The sequence below is a fragment of the Girardinichthys multiradiatus genome, chromosome X, assembly GCF_021462225.1.
Source record: "Girardinichthys multiradiatus isolate DD_20200921_A chromosome X, DD_fGirMul_XY1, whole genome shotgun sequence".
Taxonomy (NCBI): domain Eukaryota; kingdom Metazoa; phylum Chordata; class Actinopteri; order Cyprinodontiformes; family Goodeidae; genus Girardinichthys; species Girardinichthys multiradiatus.
Genome location: NC_061817.1, coordinates 17,445,564 through 17,471,498, shown reverse-complemented (window position 1 = coordinate 17,471,498; position 25,935 = coordinate 17,445,564). Strand labels below are relative to the sequence as shown.

General features: G+C 38.4%; 1 protein-coding gene and 1 gene segment (V, D, J or C); both read right to left on the bottom strand.

Annotated features, from left to right (window-relative positions):
• LOC124862937 overlaps positions 1–25,935 on the bottom strand; it is a 294,054-nt gene that overhangs the window by 131,361 nt on the left and 136,758 nt on the right. The window lies entirely within an intron of this gene.
• Positions 24,644–25,127, bottom strand: LOC124862942. The segment is given in 2 exon segments: positions 24,644–24,960; positions 25,045–25,127. Coding segments are annotated over 2 exon segments (354 nt in total).

The following is a 25,935-nucleotide window of genomic DNA, read 5'->3' as shown; positions in this document are numbered from 1 at the left end:
TGATAATAAGGATGACATAATAAATGTGGCCAGTTATTTTTTTTTTACTATCTGGTGGTAAAAGAGAAGGTAGTTTTTGTTTGAGTCTCCTGTTTGTGTCTTTTACAGCACATCTCTTGCACAGTAATAAACTGCTGTGTCCTCAGTCTTCAGACTGTTTATTGGTAGATACAATTTACTGCTGAAGTCATCCCTGGAGATGCCACCTGACTGGTAGTAATATGTTAGATCACAGAGAGTGCCCATATTAGCAATCCACTCCAACCATTTTCCAGGAGCCTGTCTGACCCAGATCATTGTATAAGTGCTGAATCTTTTTATGTAGGATTCTCCAAGCCTTTTCACCAGTTGTTCAGATTCTGTCACAGTCTAATCGTTAATGCCTGAAATGAGATTTACAAGCGTATGAGTTCAGACACAAAAAGAGCTCAAACTCAGGTCATTTCAAGCAAACTGACATCAACAGAGGGAGAGATCTGAATTTATCAACAGGAATCTAACAGTGAATTCTGATGGAGTTAGTATTATTTCTGCATTGAAAACCATTCAAATGAATGAACTTTCCTCAACACAAGAACATGTTGCTGCTTTAGGATTTCTGCTATCAATTATTAGAATGCGATCATTGTCAGATTACTTTTATGGATGGGTGTTTTGTTTAGCTGATTTAACCAAAAGTCGACGAAGAATGATGTTGTTTGAAGAATAATTATTCTTCAAAAAAAAACTTGGATGAATGTTTGGTATACTGGCCTTCGACTGACACAGAATTGCACCACTGCCCCGAGCTTTAGTATAAACCCATTTCAGTGCTTTCCTTTCTGACCCAGGCCATCCAACTGCTGAAGAATGAGATTGCTTTTACCCACTGGTATTTTGAAATCTCAAAGTTCAAGGAATTGCTTTTTGCTTTTTCTATTTACGGTAGTTTGAACGCCTTATAAAGGACGTGTAATTTTTTGCTTTGGATTGATGTAATTCATTAATTGTTGGTTCTGGTTTCTGTCACTGTTCTTAAAAATTTTCTGAAGAAAGTCTTTAAAAATTAAAGCAAATTTAACCATATAAATTATATAAAGGATCCGACTTAATAACTTAAATGAACACATTTAGATATTGCACAACGGCTGTTTATTATGTAATCTTTAGAAAGGGGAGTATTTTAAAATATTTTTTCTAAGTTTGTAGATTTTTTTTTTTGACTTGTTCTTTAAAATCCAGTCAAGAGAGAGGAGACTTGGTGACAAGTATTCAAAATGAAGCACAGGAGGTTAGAACACAGAAAAACTAATTAATTATATGTGTAGCAGAATGTTACAGTTCCAGCCGCAGAGTTTATGTGCAGCTCTGAGGCTTTCTGTATCACTGTGATTCTTCGAGCACAATAATAAGCTGCAAAGTCTTCTGTAGTCAAATGGTGAAACGATTTTGGACGGATGTGGAATAATATTTTTCTCTTCCACTGGGAGCAGAAATAAAGGCAACCCATTCAAGTCCTTTTCCTTGAGCTTGCCTGATCCAGCTGATAACAGCAGAGCTATCATCTATTCCTGCATATGTACAGGTCAGTGTGTGGGATTCTCCATGTCGTTTCATCACTGGTTCTGATTCAGTCAGAGACTGGCTGAAAACACCTGAAAATAAAAACAGAGTGATGAGAAAAAATCTAAACAGAACAAAAGTACATTTAAGAAATCACCAGACATTGATAAAAACAAAAGAAGTGAAACACATTCAGTTAAAGTCATTCTTGAAATGTGTTGGGCATCTGTTCATTCACTTGGTGTCTAATGAGATAAATAGAAATAGATAAGGCCTAAATTTGCATTGGCTCCTCCTCACACTGTTTGAATAGATGTAAGAAAAGAATACCAGGATAAGTATTTTTTCTAAATTGATTTTTTGAAAAGTCTTTTTGAAAAATATAATTTTCTTACTAAGATGCAGTGGCAAAATTGATAGGACTGTTGCTCTGCAGCAAGAACATGCTCATTTCAAATCCAGGCCAGGGTCTTACTTTGTAGTTTACCCATTTTTTTCTGATTGTCAGTGCATAGACTCTTTCACTATTTCAGCTGCTGTTTCCTTTAGTAGAAACTTTTAAATGTGGCAGTTTTTATACAACATTTTAAACCAATTACCTATTTCTGTATGACCTCAAGATAACTTAAAAATACAACAATAATACATCTACAGTTATAAAATTATATACACATACATACAACTGAAAACAAAGTTTTTCCACATTGTTAAAAAAACCTGTATGACATTAAATCAGACTGGAGCTTTCATGATTACCAAAATTATTCCTATTTGCAAAAGGCTAGGATGACAGAAACAAGGCCATTTTTATTAGTTTTCTTTAAAGTTAGAAGTTTACATTGGCTAATGACTTTCTCTGGCTAGCTTCAGCCAGAGTCAGCCTCGGACTGACTGAGAGTAAAACTGTCCCAGTTTCAGTAGCGACCTGCTCCAGCCCTTTCCCAGGATCCTGTGTTACCCAGCCCATTCATTAGCTGCTAAGTGTGAAACCAAAGCTTTTACAGTTGTGTTTGTGGGATTCCCCAGGTCTTTTAATCACTGATTCAGTCTGTGTCAGAGTCCGACCATCAGCACCTGCCCAACCAAGGAACATTCATATACAGGTTAATAAACTGCATAAAACACACCACATCAGTTATATTCTTTACCTTCACAGAAAATAAAAAAGCAACAATGCTGCTATCAAGTCCACCATGTCTAACTCTGCGAACATTTCATGGTCAAATAAGTAGAGGTACAACAGATTAAAGTTTTGCATTGACTCCTCTCAAACGCAAACTAAGATGAGCTGACCTTAGTTTTCACCCATCTTATTGATAGTTTGCCAACTGATTTTCAGTTCAGTCCTTGCACCTAAACATTTTCTGGCAAACAGCTGAACAAAACATTTGCTAACCACTTTGAAAATACGTTCAAATCTGAGACATTATAGCTACAAAAAAAAAAAAAATTATAGATTGTTCAAGACTTTTGTCAATTCTGCAAAAGATCAGCTATTGTATCTTAAGCTAACGCATTTATCAGAATCAGAATCAGAATTCTTTATTTGTCATTACTCCACATGGGTGCAACAAAATTTCCAAAAACAGAACAAACAGTGCAGGCAAGTAGTGCAAATTAAAGAAAATAAATATTAAAAAGTTTAAAAAGTTATACAGTTATAAAAAGTTATAAAAAAGAACTGTGCAGGTGGAAAAAAAAAATATATATATATATATATACAAGAATATTTACAGGTTGTTCAAGTATTGCACATGAGGTAGCATATTGCACTTAGTGTTGAAGAAATTGCACGGAATGTATTTACTGTTAATGTCATTATTGATAGTAACAGTTGTTACAGTGTACATGAGGCGTTCAGCGCAACAACACCTCTAGGAAAAAAGCTGTTTTTCAGTCTGTTTGTTTTTGTCCTTATTGCCCTGAAACGCCTCGTAGAGGGGAGCAGTTGAAAAAGATGGTGACCGGGGTGTGAGGAGTCCCTGATGATGCTGGGGGCTCTCCTGAGGCAGCAGGTGGAGTAAATCTCCTCCAGGGAGGGGAGAGGGCAGCCAGTAAGTCTCTGGGCGGTGTTGATGACCCGTTGGAGCTGCTTCCTCTCTGCTGCGGTGCAGCTGGAGAACCACAGCGAGATGCCGCAGCTCAGCACCGAATACCGCAGCTCAGCATCTATTCAGAAGGAAAACATGCTATTTATAATTCAAACTTCATAAATTACTTCTCAATGAGCATCGAAGGCATGCGAAGAAAGTTCTATCATGCAGGTCAGTAGACAGTGTAATTATTATTTGTATTTGTTGTTTCTTCTGACTGGATTGACATACTGTGAAAGATCAGAGAAGCTTGTTCTTTCTCCCAGAGCGTCAAGGACCAACAAAATGTACTCATTCTGTTCTTGCAGCTCTAGTTTGGGGGATTTGCATCTGATTCTTGACACATTCTAAGTAGAGCTTTTCTTTTATGTCATGTCCAACAAATTTGAAATGGGTGTGCTGCAGTGGAAGTGACCCATGAAGACTTCTTAGAAGTTCTGCACTTGAGTTCTAGTGAAGTTTTAATGAAGCTGAACGATCAGCACTAGGCCCCCTCAGGGGTGTGTTCTCTCCCCACTCCTCTTCTCCCCGTACACAAATGACTGCACCTCAACGGACCCATCTGTGAAGTTTGCAGATGACATCACTGTTATTGGTCTGGTCCAGAACAGTAACGAGTATGCATACAGACAGGAGATGGATCGGCTGGTCCACTGGTGTGCTCAGAACCAGTTGGAACCTAACCCATAAATACAGTGGAGATGATAGTGGACCTCCCCTAAACTGCCTGCCCTCACCATCCTCAACAACATTGTATCTACTATGAATAACTTCTGGTTCCTGGGTAACCACCCTTTCTCGAGACCTGAGGTGGCGTGACCTCACACAAAAACATTGTACGGAAGAAGGCACAGCAAATACTGTACAGTGCCTTGCGAACGTACTCGGCCCTCTTGAACTTTTCAACCTCTTGCCACATTTCAGGCTTCAAACATAAAGATATAAAATTCAAATTTTTTTGTGAAGAATCAACAACAAATGGGACACAATCGTGAAGTGGAATGAAATTTATTGGATGTGTCAAACTTTTTTAACAAATAAAAAACTGAAAAGTGGGGCATTAATACTTTGTAGCGCCACCCTTTGCTGCAATTACAGCTGCAAGTCGCTTGGGGTTTGTCTCTATCAGTTTTGCACATCAAGAGACTGAAATTCTTGCCCATTCTTCCTTGCAAAACAGCTCAAGCTCAGTGAGGTTGGATGGAGAGCGTTCGTGAACAGCAGTCTTCAGCTCTTTCCACAGATTCTCGATTGGATTCAGGTCTGGACTTTGACTTGGCCATTCCAACACCTGGATACGTTTATTTGTGAACCATTTCATTGTAGATTTGGCTTTATGTTTTGGATCATTGTCTTGTTGGAAGATAAATCTCCGTCCCAGTCTCAGGTCTCTTGCAGACTCCAACAGGTTGTCTTCCAGAAGGGTCCTGTATTTGGCCCCATCCATCATCCCATCAATTTTGACCATCTTCCCTGTCCCTGCTGACGAAAAGCAGGCCCAAACCATGATGCGGCCACCACCATGTTTGACAGTGGGGATGGTGTGTTCAGGGTGATGAGCTGTGTTGCTTTTACGCCAAACATATCGTTTTGCATTGTGGCCAAACAGTTCGATTTTGGTTTCATCTGACCAGAGCATCTTCTTCCACATGTTTGGTGTGTCTCTCAGGTGTCTTGTGGCAAACTTCAAACTAGACCTTTTATGGATATCTTTGAGAAATGGCTTTCTTCTTGCCACTCTTCCATAAAGGCCAGATTTGTGCAGTGTACGACTGATTGTTGTCCTATGGACAGACTCTCCCACCTCAGCTGTAGATCTCTGCAGTTCATCCAGAGTGATCATGGGCCTCTTGGCTGCATCTCTGATCAGTCTTCTCCTTGTTCGAGATGAAAGTTTAGAGGGACGGCCGGGTCTTAGTAGATTTGCAGTGGTCTGATACTCCTTTAATATGATTGCTTGCACAGTGCTCCTTGGGATGTTTAAAGCTTGGGAATCTTTTTGTATCCAAATCCAACTTTAAACTTCTCCACAACAGTATCTCGGACCTGCCTGGTGTGTTCCTTGGTCTTCATGATGCTCTCTGCGCTTTGAACAGAACCCTGAAACTATCACAGAGCAGGTGCATTTATACGGAGACTTGATTACACACAGGTGGATTCTATTTATCATCATCAGTCATTTGGGACAACATTGGATCATTCAGAGATCCTCACTGAACTTCTGGAGTGAGTTTGCTGCACTAAAAGTAAAGGGGCGGAATAATATCGCACGCCCCACTTTTCAGTTTTTTATTTTTTAAAAACAGTTTGACACATCCAATAAATTTCATTCCACTTCACGATTGTGTCCCACTTGTTGTTGATTCTTCACAAAAAATTTGAATTTTATATCTTTAGGTTTGATGCCTGAAATGTGGCAAGAGGTTGACCAGTTTATGGAATAACCTGCAGTTTCGGTCAGAAATATTATTGCTAATTCAAACTGTACCTACATTTACATGATAATCATGATTCTCTGTTTCAGATAAGTTGAATGATTTTCAGCACTGGTATTTAGCAGACAAAGTAGTTTTTGTATGACTCTCCTGTTAATGACACAGTAGTACACTGCTGTGTTGTCACTCTTCATGTTTTTTATCTGTAGATAGATTTGACTCCTTCTTCTCTGGAGATGCTAAATATACCCTGATCTGGACTTACTGGTAGAAATAAACAGAAAAACTAGGTTTGTCTATGTAAACCATCCACTCCAGTCCTTTCTGACTTAGACTATGTAGTAGCTGCTGAGTTTGAATCCACTGGCTATTCAGGTCATTTGGTGGGATTTCCCTGGTCTTTTAACCACTGGCTCAGATTGTCAGAGTCTGACCGTCAACATCTGTCAAACCTGGAAAAAAACTTTGACAAGTTTAGTCGTTGGACATTGGAAACATAAATCTACCTTTTTTTTTTTTTTAGATAAAATCAGCAAACATTTTCATCTGTCCAACAGATCATTAGAAACAGCAGCCATTCACTGTAATCCATTATGTTAATTAGATTCATCGTCATCTAACTGCTCTCGAATAAGTGAAGGTAGAAGATATTTGATATTTGCATTGACTCCTCCTCAGTAGTAGGGTCAAAGTGGATAACTTTTATGATTCAAACATATCTGCTGTACTACTACAGCAGTCTGTGAAATGTATAGTATGTTCCACTATAATGCTGAGAAAACTCTGCCAAGCACTACATTGTGCTTGCATGTACATCTTTACCATGTGTGGGATTTAATTCAGCATTTTGCATAACTTTGAAGCATCAAGAAGCTTGATTGTCTGTCTTACTATAAGTTCAAGTCAAATTTAAGCAAGGGTTTTCTATTTTATATTTTCTTTCTTATCATACTTCAAGTAATTTATTGTAAAAGAAATAACATCTGTAACCGTTCTGATAATACAGAGCTCAGGATAGAGAAAACGTACTAGGTTACAAGTTCAAAACTGTTGACTGACCTGTTGTGTTTAAAAACATCAGATAAGATTAAAAAAAAGAGATTGTTACTGGATCTGTTACTGGATCTGGAAAATAAGTAAATTTTAAATTTAAGTACACATCAGCCAGCTTCTTTTTTTGATGCTATTAAAATGAACAACAAAACCCAGGGTTGTATGTATTTATGTAAGTTCTCTTTATTGATTTATTTCTGTTTCATATGCAGTTTAGCTGTAAGTTACAAAGCAACTTAATTCATTCGTGGTTCAAGATTAACTAAATCACTCTTCTAGGAGGAATAAATAGTGGCATTCAGTATTATCAGTAAACTAGCAAGTTTAAAACAACTGAATTTATCTCTAGTAATTAAAATGGGTTTACTGGGAAAAATGGTGAAAAAATTCCTAGTGTAAAATCTTCCTCATTTTATTAAGACAGCAATATTTGTTGAAAGCAAAACATAAATTATCTTCAAAGTCATATTAAGTGTTATTTTGATTCTGAAGTCAAAGGCTCAGTTTCACACTTCGTTTTTTATTTTTTATTTTTTTGTGGTTCATTTGTTTTGGACAAAAACAAGACACACATTCCCATTGGCAAATTAATATGGCAGGAGACCAAACATAGACCACCCTTTGATTTTGAAACCATTTCTGATACTATAATGCTTTATCAAGTCAAATAATTCCATTACACAAGTAACTAACTTACTTTTTACAGAATTCTTGAGGAGAAAAGGCTGTTTTCTGTCTAACACTATAGCACTGCCACTGTAAATCTGCCCTGCAAAAAAAGAACATACATAAAAAGCACAGAAGCATCATAATACAAACAGTTTGAAAGGTAGAACTTATTTGCATGTTTCTTCTTATCAGAAAATGATACTGCTGTATACATTTAATGCTTTCATAAATACATATTTTTGGTTTCATTTCTTTTTGTCATACGTGGGTGTATAAGACAGTTTATTTGTAGTGTGGGGGCTCCTCCTCTGGTGGTTTTAGGACCTTAGGGGTTTTTTGCTTTAGTTGACTAATGTTTTGTGTTATTGTGGTCTCTTGCACAGTAATACACGGCATTGTCATCAGGCTGCATGTTCTGTCCATTAAGAGTCACTGTGTTCCTGGACGAGTCTAAATCAATGCTAAACTTATTTTTTAGTGAATCTTTATAGAATGTTGATGAGCCAACTCTGCATCCTATCCACTCCAGTCCTTTCCCTCCAGCCTGTCGGATCCACCCGGTCCAGTAGCTCGTAACAGAATAAGAGACCTGACAGGTGATGGTAAGACTCTGACCTGGCTGCACAGTCACAGAGTATGGCTGCGTCAGCTGTTCACAAATCACACCTTTTGGTTTAAAAAAAAAGTATTTGTTAGTGATGGCAATAACAGAGATCCGTTGGTCAAATGCACAGTTACTCACATGATCCGGCTGCCAGCAGAAGCAGAAGTGCTACCGGAGACATGTTGTCCTTTGGAACTGACTCCACTCCTAGCTGACATAAAGTATGAATACCTGAGAGAAAGGAGGGGCTCAGTGAGTTTGCATAAAATCAAACAAGCCTTTAGGATCAGTGGTAATTTAACCTAGGTGAGCTTCTGATAGTCCAGTGAGTGTTATAAAGCTGAAAACTGTAAACCAGGAAAAAGTTAAAGATTAAAAATATCTTTTCAAGAGTGCCCTGTACAACACACAAAACAATACAATCAGGACATGACAAGTTTAATAAATTTCACAATTTATTAGAATGTTGTTCTAACAAATAGACACAATCACATTTGTTAAATTAGAACAAGTGTTCAGATGAGGCTTCTGATGAAGTGATATACACTCTTTAAAGCCATTTTAATTTGTTGAATATGATTGTGCTCATTGTTGGACAGTAACGATGAGCACTTAGCACTTCTGGGTCACGTTTTGCGGTAAGCCTCTGAGCCACATGCAAGAAACTCTAAGGAGACAATGATCAAAGTTTAAAAGATTTATTCTTATACAAAGCGAATGGTGATGTCGGGGTCCAGAGGATTCATTGAGTACTGGCAGAGGATTCACTATGAGAAAATGGGTCAGAGATGAGTTTAATGATATAACGAGAGAATGTGGAGAGATCTGTGAGTTTTTTATTACTGGTTTGAGGTTGATGATTTAAGCCTGGGAGGAGTGAACGGGTTCTGTGAGGTGTTCGTCCATGTGGTGAGGTGGGTCGTGTAAGGTAGTTGTCCGTGAGGTTATGCCTCGAGGAGGTTTGAACAGCAAATCCATGAAGCTTTACTGAGAAGCAGAACCAGGGGAGATGTTGGGAGGTAACCCTCGAGAAACACAAAGATTGGGAGGTTAGCACAAGCCAGGATCTCACAAGGAGATCAAACACTAAAAATATCACAGAGGGCTAGAGGTATCACATGGGTTGCCGCTTAGGTGTTGAATGACCGGCAGCCAGCACCTCTTAAGCTTCAGCTGATGAGCTTGATGAATAGCAGGTGTGCTCAGCCCCGCCCTCCAGGGAAACCTGCAGCTCAGTGGAGGTGAAAGACAACACAAACCCAACACTGAGATCCTTGACATTTTGCCCTTCAGTAATAAGGTCTTGGGTTAGAGTCCCAGCCTGGTGTCTCTGCTTGGAGTTTACACCTTAGGTTAATTGATTACACTCAATTACCATTTGTAATGAGTGTGTGCATGCATGGTTGTTTCTCCTGTGTGTCTCTGTGTTGCTCTGTGATGGACTGGTGACCTGTCCTGGGTGTGCCTCATCTCTAGCCCAGTTGACGTGCTATTGACCTTTTTCCACACTATTTCAGATAAGAATTGAGCAGAGAAAGAAGGGGAAAAGGCATGGAGCAAAGGGTTGGGAATCGAACCACAGACCACTGGATTGAGGACTGAAAGCCTTTGTAAAGGCACCCGGTTTGCCAATATGTCAGGCACTGCTGTTACTACTTTTAGAGTTTTCTTAAAGCTACCTATGTCTCTTTACAGGAACATAGAAAGAAAATATGTAATTTGCTTATTAAATTTCTTATTAGAACATTTACTGCTGTATACACACAAAAGTAAGTTTCATTACACCCACTGACCACACTGCTCAATCCAGTTAAAGCCGCTCTAGGCTGACACATACATTTTCTGATTCACTGAGGTTTGTGTTCGGTCTCATGTAACAAGGCCTAGAGTATATAATGATGTGTGTTCCTTTGTTCGGGGTTCCACCTAATTCATCCACAAGAGGAGAAGGAATGGGCCGAATGTATAAGGAATGTATTGAGTGTTGTCATATTTTTCTGCTTTTCTACATAAAATATTCCAAATTTAATTACAGAGTTTTATTACGTAATTTATAGTTTAAAGAGTAAATTTAATCTCTTTGCCTGTAAAAAAGAACTTGAGTAACCGAAACAGAACAATTACAATATCGGCTCTAATGTGTCCAAAAACTGAGAATTTTCGAAAGAATAAGACTATATGTAAAAAAAGCACTATGCATTATACTTCACTTTTATCAACAAAAAAGAAGTGTTGTGAGTTTTTGCACAGCTGCTAATAAAACCTGAGTCACTGTGTCTCTCGTGCACAATAATAAACAGCAGAATCTTCAGTCTTCAGACTGCTCATCTGCAGAATCAGCTGTTGTCTGCTGTCACCTCTAGAGATTGTAAATCGGCCTTGAACTGACTGAGAGTAGAATCTTCTTGGCCCACTGCCGCTATCATGCCATGCAATCCACTCCAGGGCTTTTCCAGGAGCCTGTCGGATCCAGGCCATGTAGTTACTTCTCAGAGTCAAACCAGAAGCTGTACAGGTCAGTTAATGGGATTCTCCAGGTTGTTTAACCACTGACTCAGACTCTGTTAGGGTTTGGGCACAAACACCTGTTGGAACAAGTAGGAGAAAATTATATTTTTATTTAGTTTTACTCCAAGTCAGATTCAACTCAGGAGGTAAACTTTCTCTCACCAGTCCAGCAGAGAAGTAAAAGCAACAGTATTGTTCGAAAGGCCATCATCTTAATGTGAGTCCACTGTTCTCTGTCATGCTTTGCAGTCAGATAAGTAGATATCCAGACCAAGTTTTGCATTGACTCCTCCTCACAATAAGGGAGAATACTTGTTTGCACAGGTTAAATGCAAAAGACACAGTCCCTTTCCTCAATGCATAGTGATTTTCAGCAACATTTGACGTTTAGAAAAAATGACTGATTAATGTGATTTCCCCTGAATTAAGATTGTTATAGGAATATTTGTTTTAGGATCCCAATTAGTTATTTGAAGCTGCATTTTATTTTTACAATAATTGGAAAAAAAAATAATTTCTTTAAAAATCTATTCTAACACAAAAACTTTATTTTATGATTATTTAGCCACTACACTCTGACCCTCATTGTTGATATTTACAAACAACATCTTTACAAGAAAAATCCAATTCAGTGATTGTATCAAGGTTACACCTTTACTGAATGAAAAATCAGAATCAGAAAAATCATTTGTGGTCTGAGGGATTCTCCTCTGGTAACTTTAAATTACAAGTTTGCAGCCATGAGCTTTTAACCAGATCCGCGTGACTGTGGGTTTTGCTGAAAGAGGGTTAGCTGATGCTGAACTGACCATCTACTGTGGTTCATTTACTGTAGTCTGCCAATATTTCTATGCCTAGTAACTGGACCAGTCGCTGGTTATGGAATAAGAGAATTAACAGCTGATAGTCAGATGCTTATTGGTTTTGATAGCTTTCAACATTCACACCCCAGGACAGGAATATCAGACTCCCAGGAATCTCACTTTGAACAGATAAAAAGGGTGAACAGACAACAGAGTTTACAGTAGCTGTAGTTTGTAATGGTGAAATTGTATTTGAAAAAAACTAATTATTCATTAAATAATTTCAAGTTATTTGATTGTAAAATTCTAAAAATGTATATATGTGATCTTGGAATACAATAAGTAAAAATGTTAAAATTTAAAAGTGAATACTGTTAAACAAACCGCATCAAAAAGTGGACTCTCAGTAAAAAAAAAAAAAAAAAAAATGTTAGAGATGTTTTCCAGAGCCTAATTAGGTTTTGTGAGTTAATATCTAGATTTGGTTTAATGGCTGAGATTTTGGCTGAGTTTTTCACACTGAAATATTCATTTTGCATTGGCTCCTTCTCCTTAAAGAAAACTATACATTTTCAAACATAATTAAATAAACATAAATTAAATATAACCGCTTTACTTAAGAGAAGATGAATGAGGATAAATAAAGATTTGATGGAATTAATAATTAATTAATGTATGAGGTTTAGAGTTACTAAAGCACGTTTTTATTTGCTAAATCTGTTTCTGATATCTGATTTTATCAGTCTCAGGGATGCAAAGCAATGCAGTATGAAAAGCTGCAATTTCTCCTTAGATTGGCATATTTCATAGAACAACAGAATATGTGGACCTGATCTTCAAAAATTCCAAATACAGAGTGCTAAATTGGTTGTTCCAAAAAAAAAAAAAAGTTGCAAGTGCAATAGGTGGGCATGTTGTGTGTGGTCTACAAAGATTGCAAGCACAATGGATAATAGGTATAGGTTAAGGAGGTGCAGACCACCCTTTTTTAATGATGAAATTGTGTGTGCTACTGGCTGTTACTATGGAGTGTTGGAGAGCAGAGTGGCTGTAAAAGAAAGATGAAGTTCGAAGTCATGGAGTTGAAGGCAATAATAGTTATAAAAAGTGTAATAATAGTAATAATAATAATAAATTACACTTATACAAGTATATTCTCCTCGTCAACTTAAAATGGAAAAGTCAAAGTTTATTTTTTATTTTATTTTTTTTTCAAGATTCATCATTGAAATAAATTGTTATATACCACTTATATTAATGTCCACTCACAGTTTGCTCTTTTATCATCTTCTGTGTTAAATGTATTAAACAAATTATGAAATGTAACTGCAATGTAAGCCTATTAATGACCGCTGCAAGAACAGGAAGTCAAAAACCACAGCAGCAGCTGTTTTCTCAGAGGAATGCTTTTCTGTGCACATAGTTATATGCATTTCATGCTCTATTTGTGTTGCCTTACCACATCTTCCTGCCACCTGCGGGTCAGTGGGATTCATTTATGCTATTCAAATGATCACTTTTAGGCACACAACTGCACCTAAATCCCCATGTTTAAAGCAAATTGGATAGTTACAGAGGTTTGCCTTGTCAGGTGTTTTCATAGAGGTATCACAGATACATGATAGTGGTGAAGGTGATCTGATATTACTTTATTTTATTTTATTTATAACAATGACATATTTTGCTCACCAGTAATTAATCAATTATAGTCAAGAAGCACCTCTAAATCTTGTAAGTTCTAGTGTGTTTTTGGTATTCTTATTTTTTTTTCACAAACCTTTGCATACTGGCTTAATACTGGTTTAATAAATAGTACCATTCTATAATCTGGGTCGTGTGATGTTGTGCACTTAAGGGTGTATTTTAATGGTGTTGAAATATGATGAAGACAGGAATATTTATATTCTGAACATCTACTGACAGAGGATGTACTTTTAAAAGTGTTACTGTAAATAATAAATAATAGAATTTCCAAACAATTTAGACATTAGTGATAAATAATGTTGTAAAAATGCTGTCCACCAATGGAAGCAGAAATTTGCAAAAGCAGCTGCTCTTTAATGTTTTTGAAGTTATAGGAATTTCTTCTTTAACTTGTCATGTCAGTGCTATACTGCCACCTGTAGGGTTTTTCAAAAATTACTGTAATTGCTGTCATGATATCTTAAGTGTTTGTGCACAGTGATTAGGGCTATTCAAACCTGATCTGGGTAAATTATTAATGAATATTAGCCTTTCAATCAGTCATTTCGAAACAGAAATAGTACATAGGCTCCTGCTGAGTGAAAGTTGTTGTTATGTTCTTGGCTAAATTCTTTTGTAAGCATAATCAGCAGGAGCAAGATATGAGTTTGTTCAAGACTGTAGCTTTATGCGTGACAAGTGGAGCTAAAATTTCTGATTCTCCATGCAAATAATACAATTAGTCATCAGAGCAGAAGTACGTGCACATGCAGGGTATCTGCATCAACACACTGTTTGAGTGTGTAGCTCTATTATCAATTTCTTATTATTTCAGTTTTGAAATACCTTTAAAAAATATAAGAATTAAGGGTAAAAGACCTTGTTTCTCAAAGTTCTACATCTATTCCAAATAATAAAAAATAAAAAAACAAACAAAAAAAAAATCATCTCACTGAGATTAAATAGTTTAATTATTTCACTGAGTTAGTACGGCTCTGTCTGTGCATGATTGCACCCATGCAGTACAGAAGCATAGTGAAACAATCAAAGTCTGATTTGAAAACTCTGAAAATTGTTGAACCATTTTTGAATAACACAAGCCTAAATATTTATGAATTGAGTCAAACTCCAGGAATGTTCCATATTTGTGTGTGATAGGTATTATTTAGTCAACTCAGAGGTAAGGAAACGACACAGTCAGTTATACTTGCGGCAAGGGTAGGTCACACTCTGCAGTGCAAAACTACAAAGTGTTGGCACCCATCTCTCTTTATTTACACATGCTTGGTCACACACAGTTCAACAAACATTCAGGGTGGGTGTGTGTGTGTGTGTGTGTGTGTGTGGGGTCCGAAAGGTTAGGGTTCATTTGTCTTGATTATAAACAAACAGAGGAAGTGGGAAGTGGGCACCTGGTGTATAGCCCCCAGATGCTGCTAGTAAAATAATAAAATAATAAAATAATAAAAGCATAACTCATTCTTGTGACCATCTCCCTTCCTGCAACATGTAAGGAGGGAAAAGCACTTAGATGAGTAATAAACAATACAAAAAGTCATAAAAACCCTAACAGTGTGTGTGTGTGGAGGGTGGGTGGGGGGTGCTGCTATCTCCAGCAGAAGATGTAGTAGGTCACACTCTATCTCTGACCACCTGTCTAGGGTGGTCAATGATAGACTGTGGCCACCTGTCTATGGCAAAGGTTTGTGTGTGTGTGACACGATGTACTCAATTTTGTTTTTAATTTTTCCTGATTATAAGAAAATTGTACTTTTAAATTGCTTTTTTTCAACTTTTATGTTTTGGTTTTGTTTGTTTTTTATTACTCTGTTTTGTTTTTAACTTATATTCAGAGTCTGTTACTTCCAGACATCTGGAAAATAAAGGTACGATTAAATGATTTGGGATGTGACTGACTTGTGAGATACTTGATGATTTTGTGCAGCTGCTGAACCAACTTTTGTCACTGTGGGTCTCGAGCACAATAATAAATGGCAGAATCTTCAGTCCTCAGACTGTTCATTTGCAGATACACCTGTTGTTTGCCGTTGTCTCTGGAAATGGTGAACCGGCCTTGGGCTGACTGTGAGTAGTACTGGCTACTGCCACCACAGTCACCAGCAACCCAATCAAGATGTTTTCCAGGAGCCTGTCTGATCCAATGCATGCAGTAGCTGCTGAGTGAGAATCCAGAGCCTGTACAGGTCAGTCTGTGGGATTCTCCAGGTCTTTTACTCACTGATCCAGACTCTGTCAGAATCTGACTATCAACACCTGAAAACACAGTCAATAAGTTAAATCTCTGTTGGCAAATAAATTCTTCAAGACTAACTCATGTTCTATCAGCATTTTCTCACCTGTCATGCTGATAATTAAAAGGAGCAGCTCTAATCTATGATCCATCCTGTTTATGCTGTTTGTTCTGTGGGAGCCTCTTCAAAGTCGCCTAAATATAGCAGAACATTTTGCAGTGACTCCTCCTGTAAAAAGGGAGGAACTGAGATATGTGGTAAACTCTCCGTTTAACTGGAATTTTAAAATAACATATTAACCACAATATTTAAATATATATATATATATATATATATACATGGAACAAAAGAGATAGTTAACATTTCATCGAAACTGAAATGGTGCCATGTCATTAGCCATTAAGGACTTTTTTATGTTTGCAAGCAGGAAGAAATGATGGCAATGTCAGAAAATTTATAATGATAATGTTTACCAAAAACTGTTTGAAATCTGTTTTTTCATTTTACTAAAACATCAAATTTAAAATATGGCTCTATAGTTTGTTCGTTCGTTCGTCATCTTCCGCTTATCCAGGACCGGGTCGCGGGGGCAGCAGACTCAGCAGAGACGCCCAGACGTCCCTCTCTCCAGACACCTCCTCCAGCTCCTCCAGGGGGAGCCCAAGGCGTTCCCAGGCCGAGAGACATAGTCCCTCCAGCGTGTCCTGGGCCGTCCCCTGGGCCTCCTCCCGGTGGGACGTGCCTGGAACACCTCCCGAGGAAGGCGTTCAGGAGGCATCCGGTATAGATGCCCGAGCCACCTCAACTGGCTCCTCTCAATGTGGAGGAGCAGCGGCTCTACTCCGAGCTCCTCCCGGATGGCCGAGCTCCTCACCCTATCTCTAAGGGAGTGCCCGGCCACCCTACGGAGGAAGCTCATTTCAGCCGCTTGTATCCGTGATCTCGTTCTTTCGGTCATGACCCAAAGTTCATGGCCATAGGTGAGGGTAGGAACGTAGACCGACCAGTAAATTGAGAGCTTTGCTTTTCGGCTCAGCTCTCTCTTCACCACAATGGACCGGCACAGCGCCCCCATTACTGTGGCAGCTGCACCGATCCGTCTGTCGATCTCCCGCTCCATTCTTCCCTCACTCGTGAACAAGACCCCGAGATACTTAAACTCCTCCACTTGAGGCAGGAACTCCCCTCCAACCTGAAGAGGACAAGCCACCCTTTTCCGGTCGAGTACCATGGCCTCGGACTTGGAGGAGCTGATCCTCATCCCAGCCGCTTCACACTCGGCTGCGAACCGCCACAGCGCATGCTGTAGGTCTTGGCTAGAGGGGGCCAGCAGGACCACGTCATCCGCAAAAAGAAGAGACGAAATCCACTGGTCCCCAAACCAGACCCCCTCCGGCCCTTGGCTGCGTCTAGAAATCCTGTCCATAAAAGTTATGAACAAAAGAGATAGTTAACATTTCATCGAAACTGAAATGGTGCCATGTCATTAGCCATTAAGGACTTTTTTATGTTTGCAAGCAGGAAGAAATGATGGCAATGTCAGAAAATTTATAATGATAATGTTTACCAAAAACTGTTTGAAATCTGTTTTTTCATTTTACTAAAACATCAAATTTAAAATATGGCTCTATAGTGTGTATATATACTTCTCAAATGAGATGGAAAAAATGTCATGATTAAATGTATGTATTTTAACAAAAACTGTTCATTTGCAGAAACATGTCATGTCCCAGCTGATGAAACTCACAGCTCTCTCACAACATGAGATCAAGGAAATGGAAAACTGTTATGATGACATTTTACAAAACAGTGGCATTACATGCACATACACAATGTTTAATGAAAATTAAACGAAGCATGTCAACAGAAACACCTCATGGGACTCCTGTACAGGAGTGGAGGCTAATGATTTGGTCTTGCAATCACAGAACCTGGATACTAAGTTGATAATGACCACACTGTGTATGTAAACGTATTTTAGAAAAAAAATGTGTGGTCATTTGTTTAAAGCAAATTGGCGCAAACAGAAAATTGGATCATGCAACAAAACAATCTTTTAAAGCTGTTCACCAAATAATCAGCAAAATTGCTGAAAAAAGAAACAACTCAAGATTTAGCAACAAGCCACACAAAGTCAAGACCTCAACCACACTGAAATTCTGAGGCAGCATTGTAAAAATAGTAATTTGAGCCAATATTTCTCTATGTTGAACTTAGAGACTGATATTTTTATTTACAAAAAGTAGCCTATTACTTCAAGCTGCTAAACTTTACTTAAGAAACCTTCGCTTGATCAAGATGACTTGAAAAATTACAGACCTATATCCAATCTTCCATTCTTATCTTAAATTCTTGAGAAAATAGTTGTTAATCAAATGTGTGAGCATTTACACAGCAATGACCTGTTTGAAGAGTTTCAGTCAGACTTCAGAGCTCATCATAGCACTGAAACAGCTCTGCTGAAAGTCACTAATGATATTCTTATGGCCTCAGATAATGGACTTGCCTCTGTACTTGTCCTGTTAGATCTCAGTGCTGCATTTGATGCAGTCGACCATAATATTCTCTTAGAAAGGCTGGAATATGCTGTAGGGATCAGGGAAACAGTACTAGGCTGGTTTAAATCTTAGTGTGTATTCACACTTGCCACTTTTGGTCCGCTTTAAACGGACCAGAGTTCAATTACCCCCTTGGTGCAGGTGTGAATACACTCAAGCGAACCCTGGCCCGGACCAAACAACCGGACCGAGACCCACTTTTTGAGGTGGTATCGGTCCGCTTCCAAACGGACTCTGGTGCGGTTCACTTATGTTCTGAATACAAACCGGCTCCGATCCAAACCAACTACAAAAAGTGTACGTCTCTTTGGGCATAACAAGCCACTGTAGCCAGCAGAAAAGGTGTGTGTTGTAAGGTAATCACACCTGATAAGCTGTGTGTTGCTTAGCAACGCTACTGGCTTGTTGTGGGGCAAGGCACGTAGAGAACGTCGGCGTTCAGCACGCATTCTCCGACGGGGTTCCAACATTATAAATGGAACGTCTCAAAGTCTGTGTTTAATGAGCTGAACTTCACCCTCAATAATATTGCAGCTGTAATAACGGCATAAATATGCAGAACAGAGGTGCTGCACGCAGCATGTCTACAGCTGTTTTCCTAAATTTTCGGGTCTGTGCTCTGTCCCGACCCCGTCATTTCTGTCCAATGGGAACAATGATCGTCACCCGCATGGGTTTGTTTACAAGTAATAGTTGCAAAAAGTACAATGTGAAAACAAACTGCACCAAATGAAAAAAATAAAGTTCGCTTTTGGTTCGGACCAAACAAGCGGACCAAAGGACTTTCCTGGTGTGAATACACCCGTATTTGTCTGACAGATTCCAGTTTGTTCATGTAAATGATAAATCATCTTTAAACTTCAGGGTTAATTGTGGAGTACCACTGGGTCCATGAGGCGGACATCTTGTCTACTTTTAAGGCTAGGCTTAAAACTTTCCTTTTTGATAAAGCTTATAGTTAGAGTGGTTTAGGTTATCCTGAGCTATCTCTGTAGTTATGCCACTATAGGCTTAGGCTGCTGGAGGACATAACAACCCATAATTCACCCTCTTTGCTACATTCTCACACTACTCTCCAATTTTGCATTATTTGCTGTTATTTCAGTTCTTAACTTCTTGCTCTCTCTCTTTTCTCTTCCTAGAAGCTACACCTGGCCTGACTCTGTGTCTACCTGTGACACCTTTCTGGAGAGGGGCATCATCCAAGCTTCTGCTGGCAACAACTTAATGCTCAGCCTCTACAGATGATCCACATAGCCCTGTCTTTCAGTGTTTAACCCTTTCTCTCTCCTAGACATGGCAATTGACTGAGCTTTTACTGTAACTAATTATATGTGCTCTCTTTCAGACTCTAACCTTGAAAACTGGCTGAGAGTTTATCTGTTCGTTCTTTCTACATGAAACGACTAAAGGAGCCACATCCATTAACATTTACTTTTCCTTCCCATAGAAAGTCCTCCTGGATCAGTGCTTCTGTGTTCTTTTTGTGTCTCTGCTCTGTTCTCTCAAACCCCCAGGCGGTCGTGGCAGATGGCCGCTCACACTGAGCCTGGTTCTGCTGGAGGTTTCTTCTTGTTAAAAGGGAGTTTTTCCTCTCCACTGTCGCTACATGCATGCTCAGTATGAGGGATTGCTGCAAAGTCAACGCCAGTGACTGTCCACTGTTTTTAAATCATGAGTCAGTGTTTTATCACATACTTATTTCACTTTTTGACTTTGACCCTATTGTTCTGATGAATGACTTAGTGTTGTGTGTCGTTAATTCAACATTTGAAGTTGAATAACTTTATTTGGTAACGAACAGTTAAATGTTGATCTTATCCTTATATTAATTGTGTTCCTTCTTTCCACCATGACTTTACGCATACATAGATATTTACAGCTATTTAACAACAGAAAAAATGTGTTTCTTTGTTTTTTTGTACAGCTGCTAAAACATTTTCAGTCACTGTGCTGCTCGTGCACAGTAATAAACTGCAGAATCTTCAGGCTTCAGGCTGTTCATCTGCAGATACACCTGCTGCTTGTTGTTGTCTCTGGTGATGGTAAAGCGGCCTTTAACTGAGGGAGAGTAGTATTGGGAGCTACCACTTGGGCTACTTATGTATGCAATCCACTCCAGTCCTTTCCCAGGAGTCTGTCTGATCCAGTTCATTTCATAGCTGCTGAATGTGAATCCGGAGCCTGTACATGTCAGCTTATGAGATTCTCCTGGTCTTTTGACCACTGGCTCAGATTCAGTCAATGTCTGACCATTGAGACCTGTCAAACAAAGCAAAACTTATGCATGCATTTCTTTTAGTGGCACAAATCTTAATTTGGCATCTAAAAATGAGTAAAAAGCCTTACCTGTTACCTGTTAGACGCATCCAATCATTAAGTCATTAAGAACTATCTTTAGCGTAAAGAAGAACAAGAATTACTGGAAGTGATGGTATGGCCCCCAAAGAGCCCTGATATAAACATCATGGAGTGTGTCTGGGATTACATGAAGAGACTGAAGGATGTGAGAAAAGCCACCATCCACAGAAAATCTGTGGTTAGTTCTCCAAGATGTTTGGAACAACCTACTAGCGGAGTTCCTGCAAAAACTATGTGCAAGTGTACCTAGAAAAACTGATCCTGTTTTGAAGACAAAGGGTGGTCACACCAAATATTGATTTGATTTAGATTTCTCTTTTGTTCATTCACTGCATTTTGTTGATTGATGAAAATAAATGATTAACACTTCCATTTTTGAAAGCATTCTTTGTTTACAGCATTTTTTCCCACCTGCCTAAAACCTTTGCACAGTACTGGATGTGAAAACAATTCTGTTGAAAAACCTAAAACCAAACATCATGAATTTTAATACAAATGCTGTAACACAAAGATTAAAAATATAAAATTAAAAAGCACATGCAAAATTAAACAAAATTGATGCTAACATAATGCAAATATTGACGTATGTTGCCTACCTGTTGGGTTAGTGATCGTATAATTGACAATCCATAAACGTTTGGTGTGAAAATTCCCTTTGTATTTTTTTATGGTCGTGTTTTCATAGTCAACAGGCACTGTATCCATCACCTGTACAGCTCATTTTGTGGTTCTCACCTGGCCTTTTTATCTGACCAACAACACCTCTCAGGGTTAAACATTTAGCACAAGCATCAAACTTAAATTTAAAATATTTCAAAAGTCACTGAAAATAAAGAAAATTGTCTTTACAAGCCAAACAGAAAGATGCAACCACCAGCCCCGACCTGCTGTCCATCATGTAAACTTTGATCACTGATCTCTGTCCCCATCCGCAGTCATATAAGTGTTGAGGGAGATTGAATTTTTGCATTGACTCCTCCTAGAAAGATAGAGCAAAACAAAGTATTGAAATCAGGAAAAACTGAATAATATGGCTGGTCATATATTTGCTAATTTAACTACTACGGAGATATCACAATATATGAAAAATTCCAGATGTATGCGTCTTAACTCATGAAGAACTGACTGTGTGAAGAAGTGAAACAGCTGTCAAAGTTCTAACTTTAGCTCAGAGATCTGATCCACTCCAAGGCATTTTCTGAATCTCTATAAAATAAAGGTTTTAGGTCTTGTTCCACGCATGTACACTCCTTTCTGTTTTAAAGTATAGCTTTGAGGAAAAGAGTTTTTCCTACTCCTAAACAATATAAGTGTGAATTTAGGACTTCTTGATTACTGAAGATGTTGGTCTTTGGTTTTCATTTGTGTAAAAAATGTAAAATTAAAATCAATCCTAACCGAAGTGACTTTCTTAGTAAATATTCTTGGACATAAATGTTTTATTTAAAATGGGTTGCCTTATAAGGTCGTGTTACTGTTAAGAGAAAATAAATACCTCTTTAATGTTCATCACATTGGTCATTACGTATAAACCTCCAGGTGCTGCTTTTTTAACAGTTAAAACAGTTTCACTGACTGCCCTCTAGTGTTCAAACATCGACAATTACAGCACACGAAGTCACACCACAACTTCCAGTTTGACATTGTACTTTGCTGTAATTATCTAAGCTCAGTTGTTTGAATGACACAGAGCCTTTCATGAAAAACGTACTGGGGTTCAGTTTGCAGACAAAATGAACATAAAAAAGGTAATTACAGGTTTTCATCCAACCTTAGGACAAAAATAAATAAGTTTGAACCACTGATTTTGAGTTCAGAACAGAACGGATTAGAACCACCTCTAGGGTTGTTCTAAACCTTATAAATGGGGTTGGGACCATCAGTTGTGTTGTGCAGGAGGTGGATACAGTACACAGCTGATAGTCCTACTGAATAGACTGTTGGAATTTGTATTATGGCACGAAAAAAGCAGCTAAGTAAAGAAAAATGAGTGTCCATCATTACTTTAAGAAATGAAGGTCAGTCAGTCCGAACAATTGGGAGAACTTTGAAAGTGTCCCGGAGTGCAGTCGCAAAAACCATCAAGCGCTACAAAGAAACTGGCTCACATGAAGACCGCCCCAGGAAAGGAAGACCAAGAGTCACCTCTGCTGCGGACGATAAGTTCATCCGAGTCACCAGCCTCAGAAATCGCAGGTTAACAGCAGCTCAGATTAGAGAACAGGTCAATGCCACACAGAGTTCTAGCAGGAGACACATCTCTAGAACAACTGTTAAGAGGAGACTGTGTGAATCAGGCCTTCATGTTAAAATAGCTGCTAGGAAACCACTGCTGAGGACAGGTAACAAGCAGGAGAGACTTGTTTGGGCTAAAGAACACAAGGAATGGACATTAGACCAGTGGAAATCTGTGCTTTGGTCTGATGAGTCCAAGTTTGAGATCTTTGGTTCCAACCACCGTGTCTTTGTGCGGCGCAGAAGAGTTGAATGGATGGACTCTACATGCCTGGTTCCCACCGTGAAGCATGGAGGAGGAGGTGTGATGGTGTGGGGTTGCTTTGCTGGTGACACTGTTGGGGATTTATTCAAAATTGAAAGCATACTGAACCAGCATGGCTACCACAGCATCTTGCAGCGGCATGCTATTCCATCTGGTTTGCGTTTGGTTGGACCATCATTTATTTTTCAACAGGACAATGACCCCAAACACACCTCCAGGCTGTGTAAGGGCTATTTGACCAAGAAGAAGAGTGATGGAGGGCTGCGCCAGATGACCTGGCCTCCACAGTCACCGGACCTGAACCCAATCGAGATGGTTTGGGGTGAGCTGGACCGCAGAGTGAAGGCAAAAGGGCCAACAAGTGCTAAGCATCTCTGGGAACTCCTTCAAGACTGTTGGAAAACCATTTCAGGTGACGACCTCTTGAAGCTCATCAACAGAATGCCAAGAGTGTGCAGAGCAATAATCAAAGCAAAAGGTGGCTACTTTGAAGAACCAAGAATATAAGACATATTTTCAGTTGTTTCACACTTTTTTGTTCAGTATATAATTCCACATGTGTTAATTCATAGTTTTAATGCCTTCAGTGTGAAGCTACAATATTAATAGTCATGAAAATAAAGAAAACTCTTTAAAACTCTTTGCTGTAAAAGAGCTTAAATGAAACACACTGATGTTGTTCACTTAGATTTTAATCCAGGTTTGCAGGTTGGATCATTATGGAGAGCATTTTTATGAAACATAGTATATTGCTTCTAATTGGTAAGTTTAATGTATTTTAATATTCAACATGGTCACCATCCAGAATGAGCACCGCCGCACACATAGTGTGATCTCCATCAACACCAAATGCTGAAAAGTTCTGTTGCATTATATACCAGTCACTTTATCACACTGTGACCAGGACTCAGGAGTGGCATCAATAACAAAGAAGTCAGACCTACTTTTTGATTTTCTTTGTCCAAAGGAGTGAGATTTCATCATCAGAGGATGTTCATTATGTATATAAAAAAAGAACTACAACGTAGGGTGCATTGTTCCCATTGCTCTTCCTTGCAGTCCAGTCCACATCTCTGTCCTGTCCAGTGCACAGTATGTAATAGACTGTCATGCTGTAACCAGATATAACATAAGACATCTTTACCCTCTCTACAGGACTTTTCATTGTTGAGGAAGACTGTGAATACTCCTAGGAGAAAAGAAATCGCCATCGTGATTTATCTATAATCACTTGGTGGACAATAACCCAAACATTCAACAGGCTTAATTTTTCACTGTGTCAAGACAAAAAAACTAAACATCTTCGAATGATGAAGGTTCAATTCAATTCAATTCAGTTTTATTTATAGGTTATAATGTTTAGATCAGAACCGTACACAGTAAGACTATTACATTTGTCAATGTTACGAAGATACATCAGGAGTTTTTAAAGTCTGCTTTACAGATCATGAGATACTTCAATATACATCATTTAATAATTATCAAGTTCATCTGCTACCATTTCTTATTTGTTTTTGTATAACAATTGTGTAACTGTTTTTCTGACTTCTCTGTTTTGTTCCACCTCTCTCTGTAGTTTGTATCACTGTGTAACTCTTGCACAGTAATAAACAGCTGTGTCTTCAGGCTGCAGATTCTGTCCTGTTATTGTTATTATTCCAGCAGAAGTGTCTCTGTTGCAGCTGAACTTGTTCTTCAGAGCATTATTTGGGGCTATGCTCCCATCACTCCACATGGTTAAAATCCAATCAATTGTTTTTCCTTTATGCTGTCTGATCCAACCTGTTGCATAGCTGCTATCAGTCAGAGAGTAACCAGATACTCGACAGGTGATGGTCAAAGACTGTCCAGGCTGCACAATCTTGGAGGCTGGCTGGGTGAGATCGATGCAGAACACACCTGTGGAAACACAGATAAACATTAACACAATGATCTGTCTGAACGTTTATTGTTTCAAACAAACTATGAGTGAAAACTCCTCACAGGATATCAGCAGCAGGACCAGAGCTACAGAGAACATGGTTGATGCTGGAGCTGAACTGAGAGTACCTGCTTCCTCTCACTGACACAAGCTTCACTTCCTTTAAGAAGCATTTATTTGCATATGAGTAAATATTTACTTGTATGAATGATATTTAAAGTTTAAGACAGATTCTTGTATAATTAACTCATAAAGAGAGGTCTCTTTTGTGAATGTCTCGTAAAGTTGGGAATGTTGGGATTGAGATGAATCTTTCAATTTACATTTAAAACAAAATTTAACAGCTTCTTTTTCAAAATCTAAAACTTTATTTATTTCAGGTTACAACCAAAAGGAAGTTTCCTGGGTGCTATAATTTAAAAATGAGATCAAACTCAGACAATACTGCTCAAGTAGGAGGTGTTCAAGAAAAATATTCCTAATTTGGAACTTGAGAAATGCAATTTAGGGATGACATTTTCTTATTAATTTTTTTTTTGTATCTTCCTAGATATGACATGCAAGGTGTAAATAGTTAACAGAAAAAATGCAAAGGAAATACTGCTTCATAAAAGTGGTCTTTAAACATTAAATAGCACTTTATTATATTGTTTTATTCTTCTGATGCTTAAAATGACAATGAAAAGAAATGACCTGACTTCCCTCTGGTGTACTTCTGATAAACCCCCCCAAAGCTTCTTGAAATAATGAAACCACACAGATCTTTGTGTCCAAAAAACCCACTTGAGCTACTGGAGGTGAGTCAGTTCAGAATATTGTCTTGTAAAAGCTATTAATTGTTTGTAGAGTTCTACTATAATTGAGATTGTGTGATTATAGGATATGCAGCATACACTTTATAGTCTGTTATTTAAATTTTTTTTTGTATTTACAGTTTTGATTAATTTTCTTTT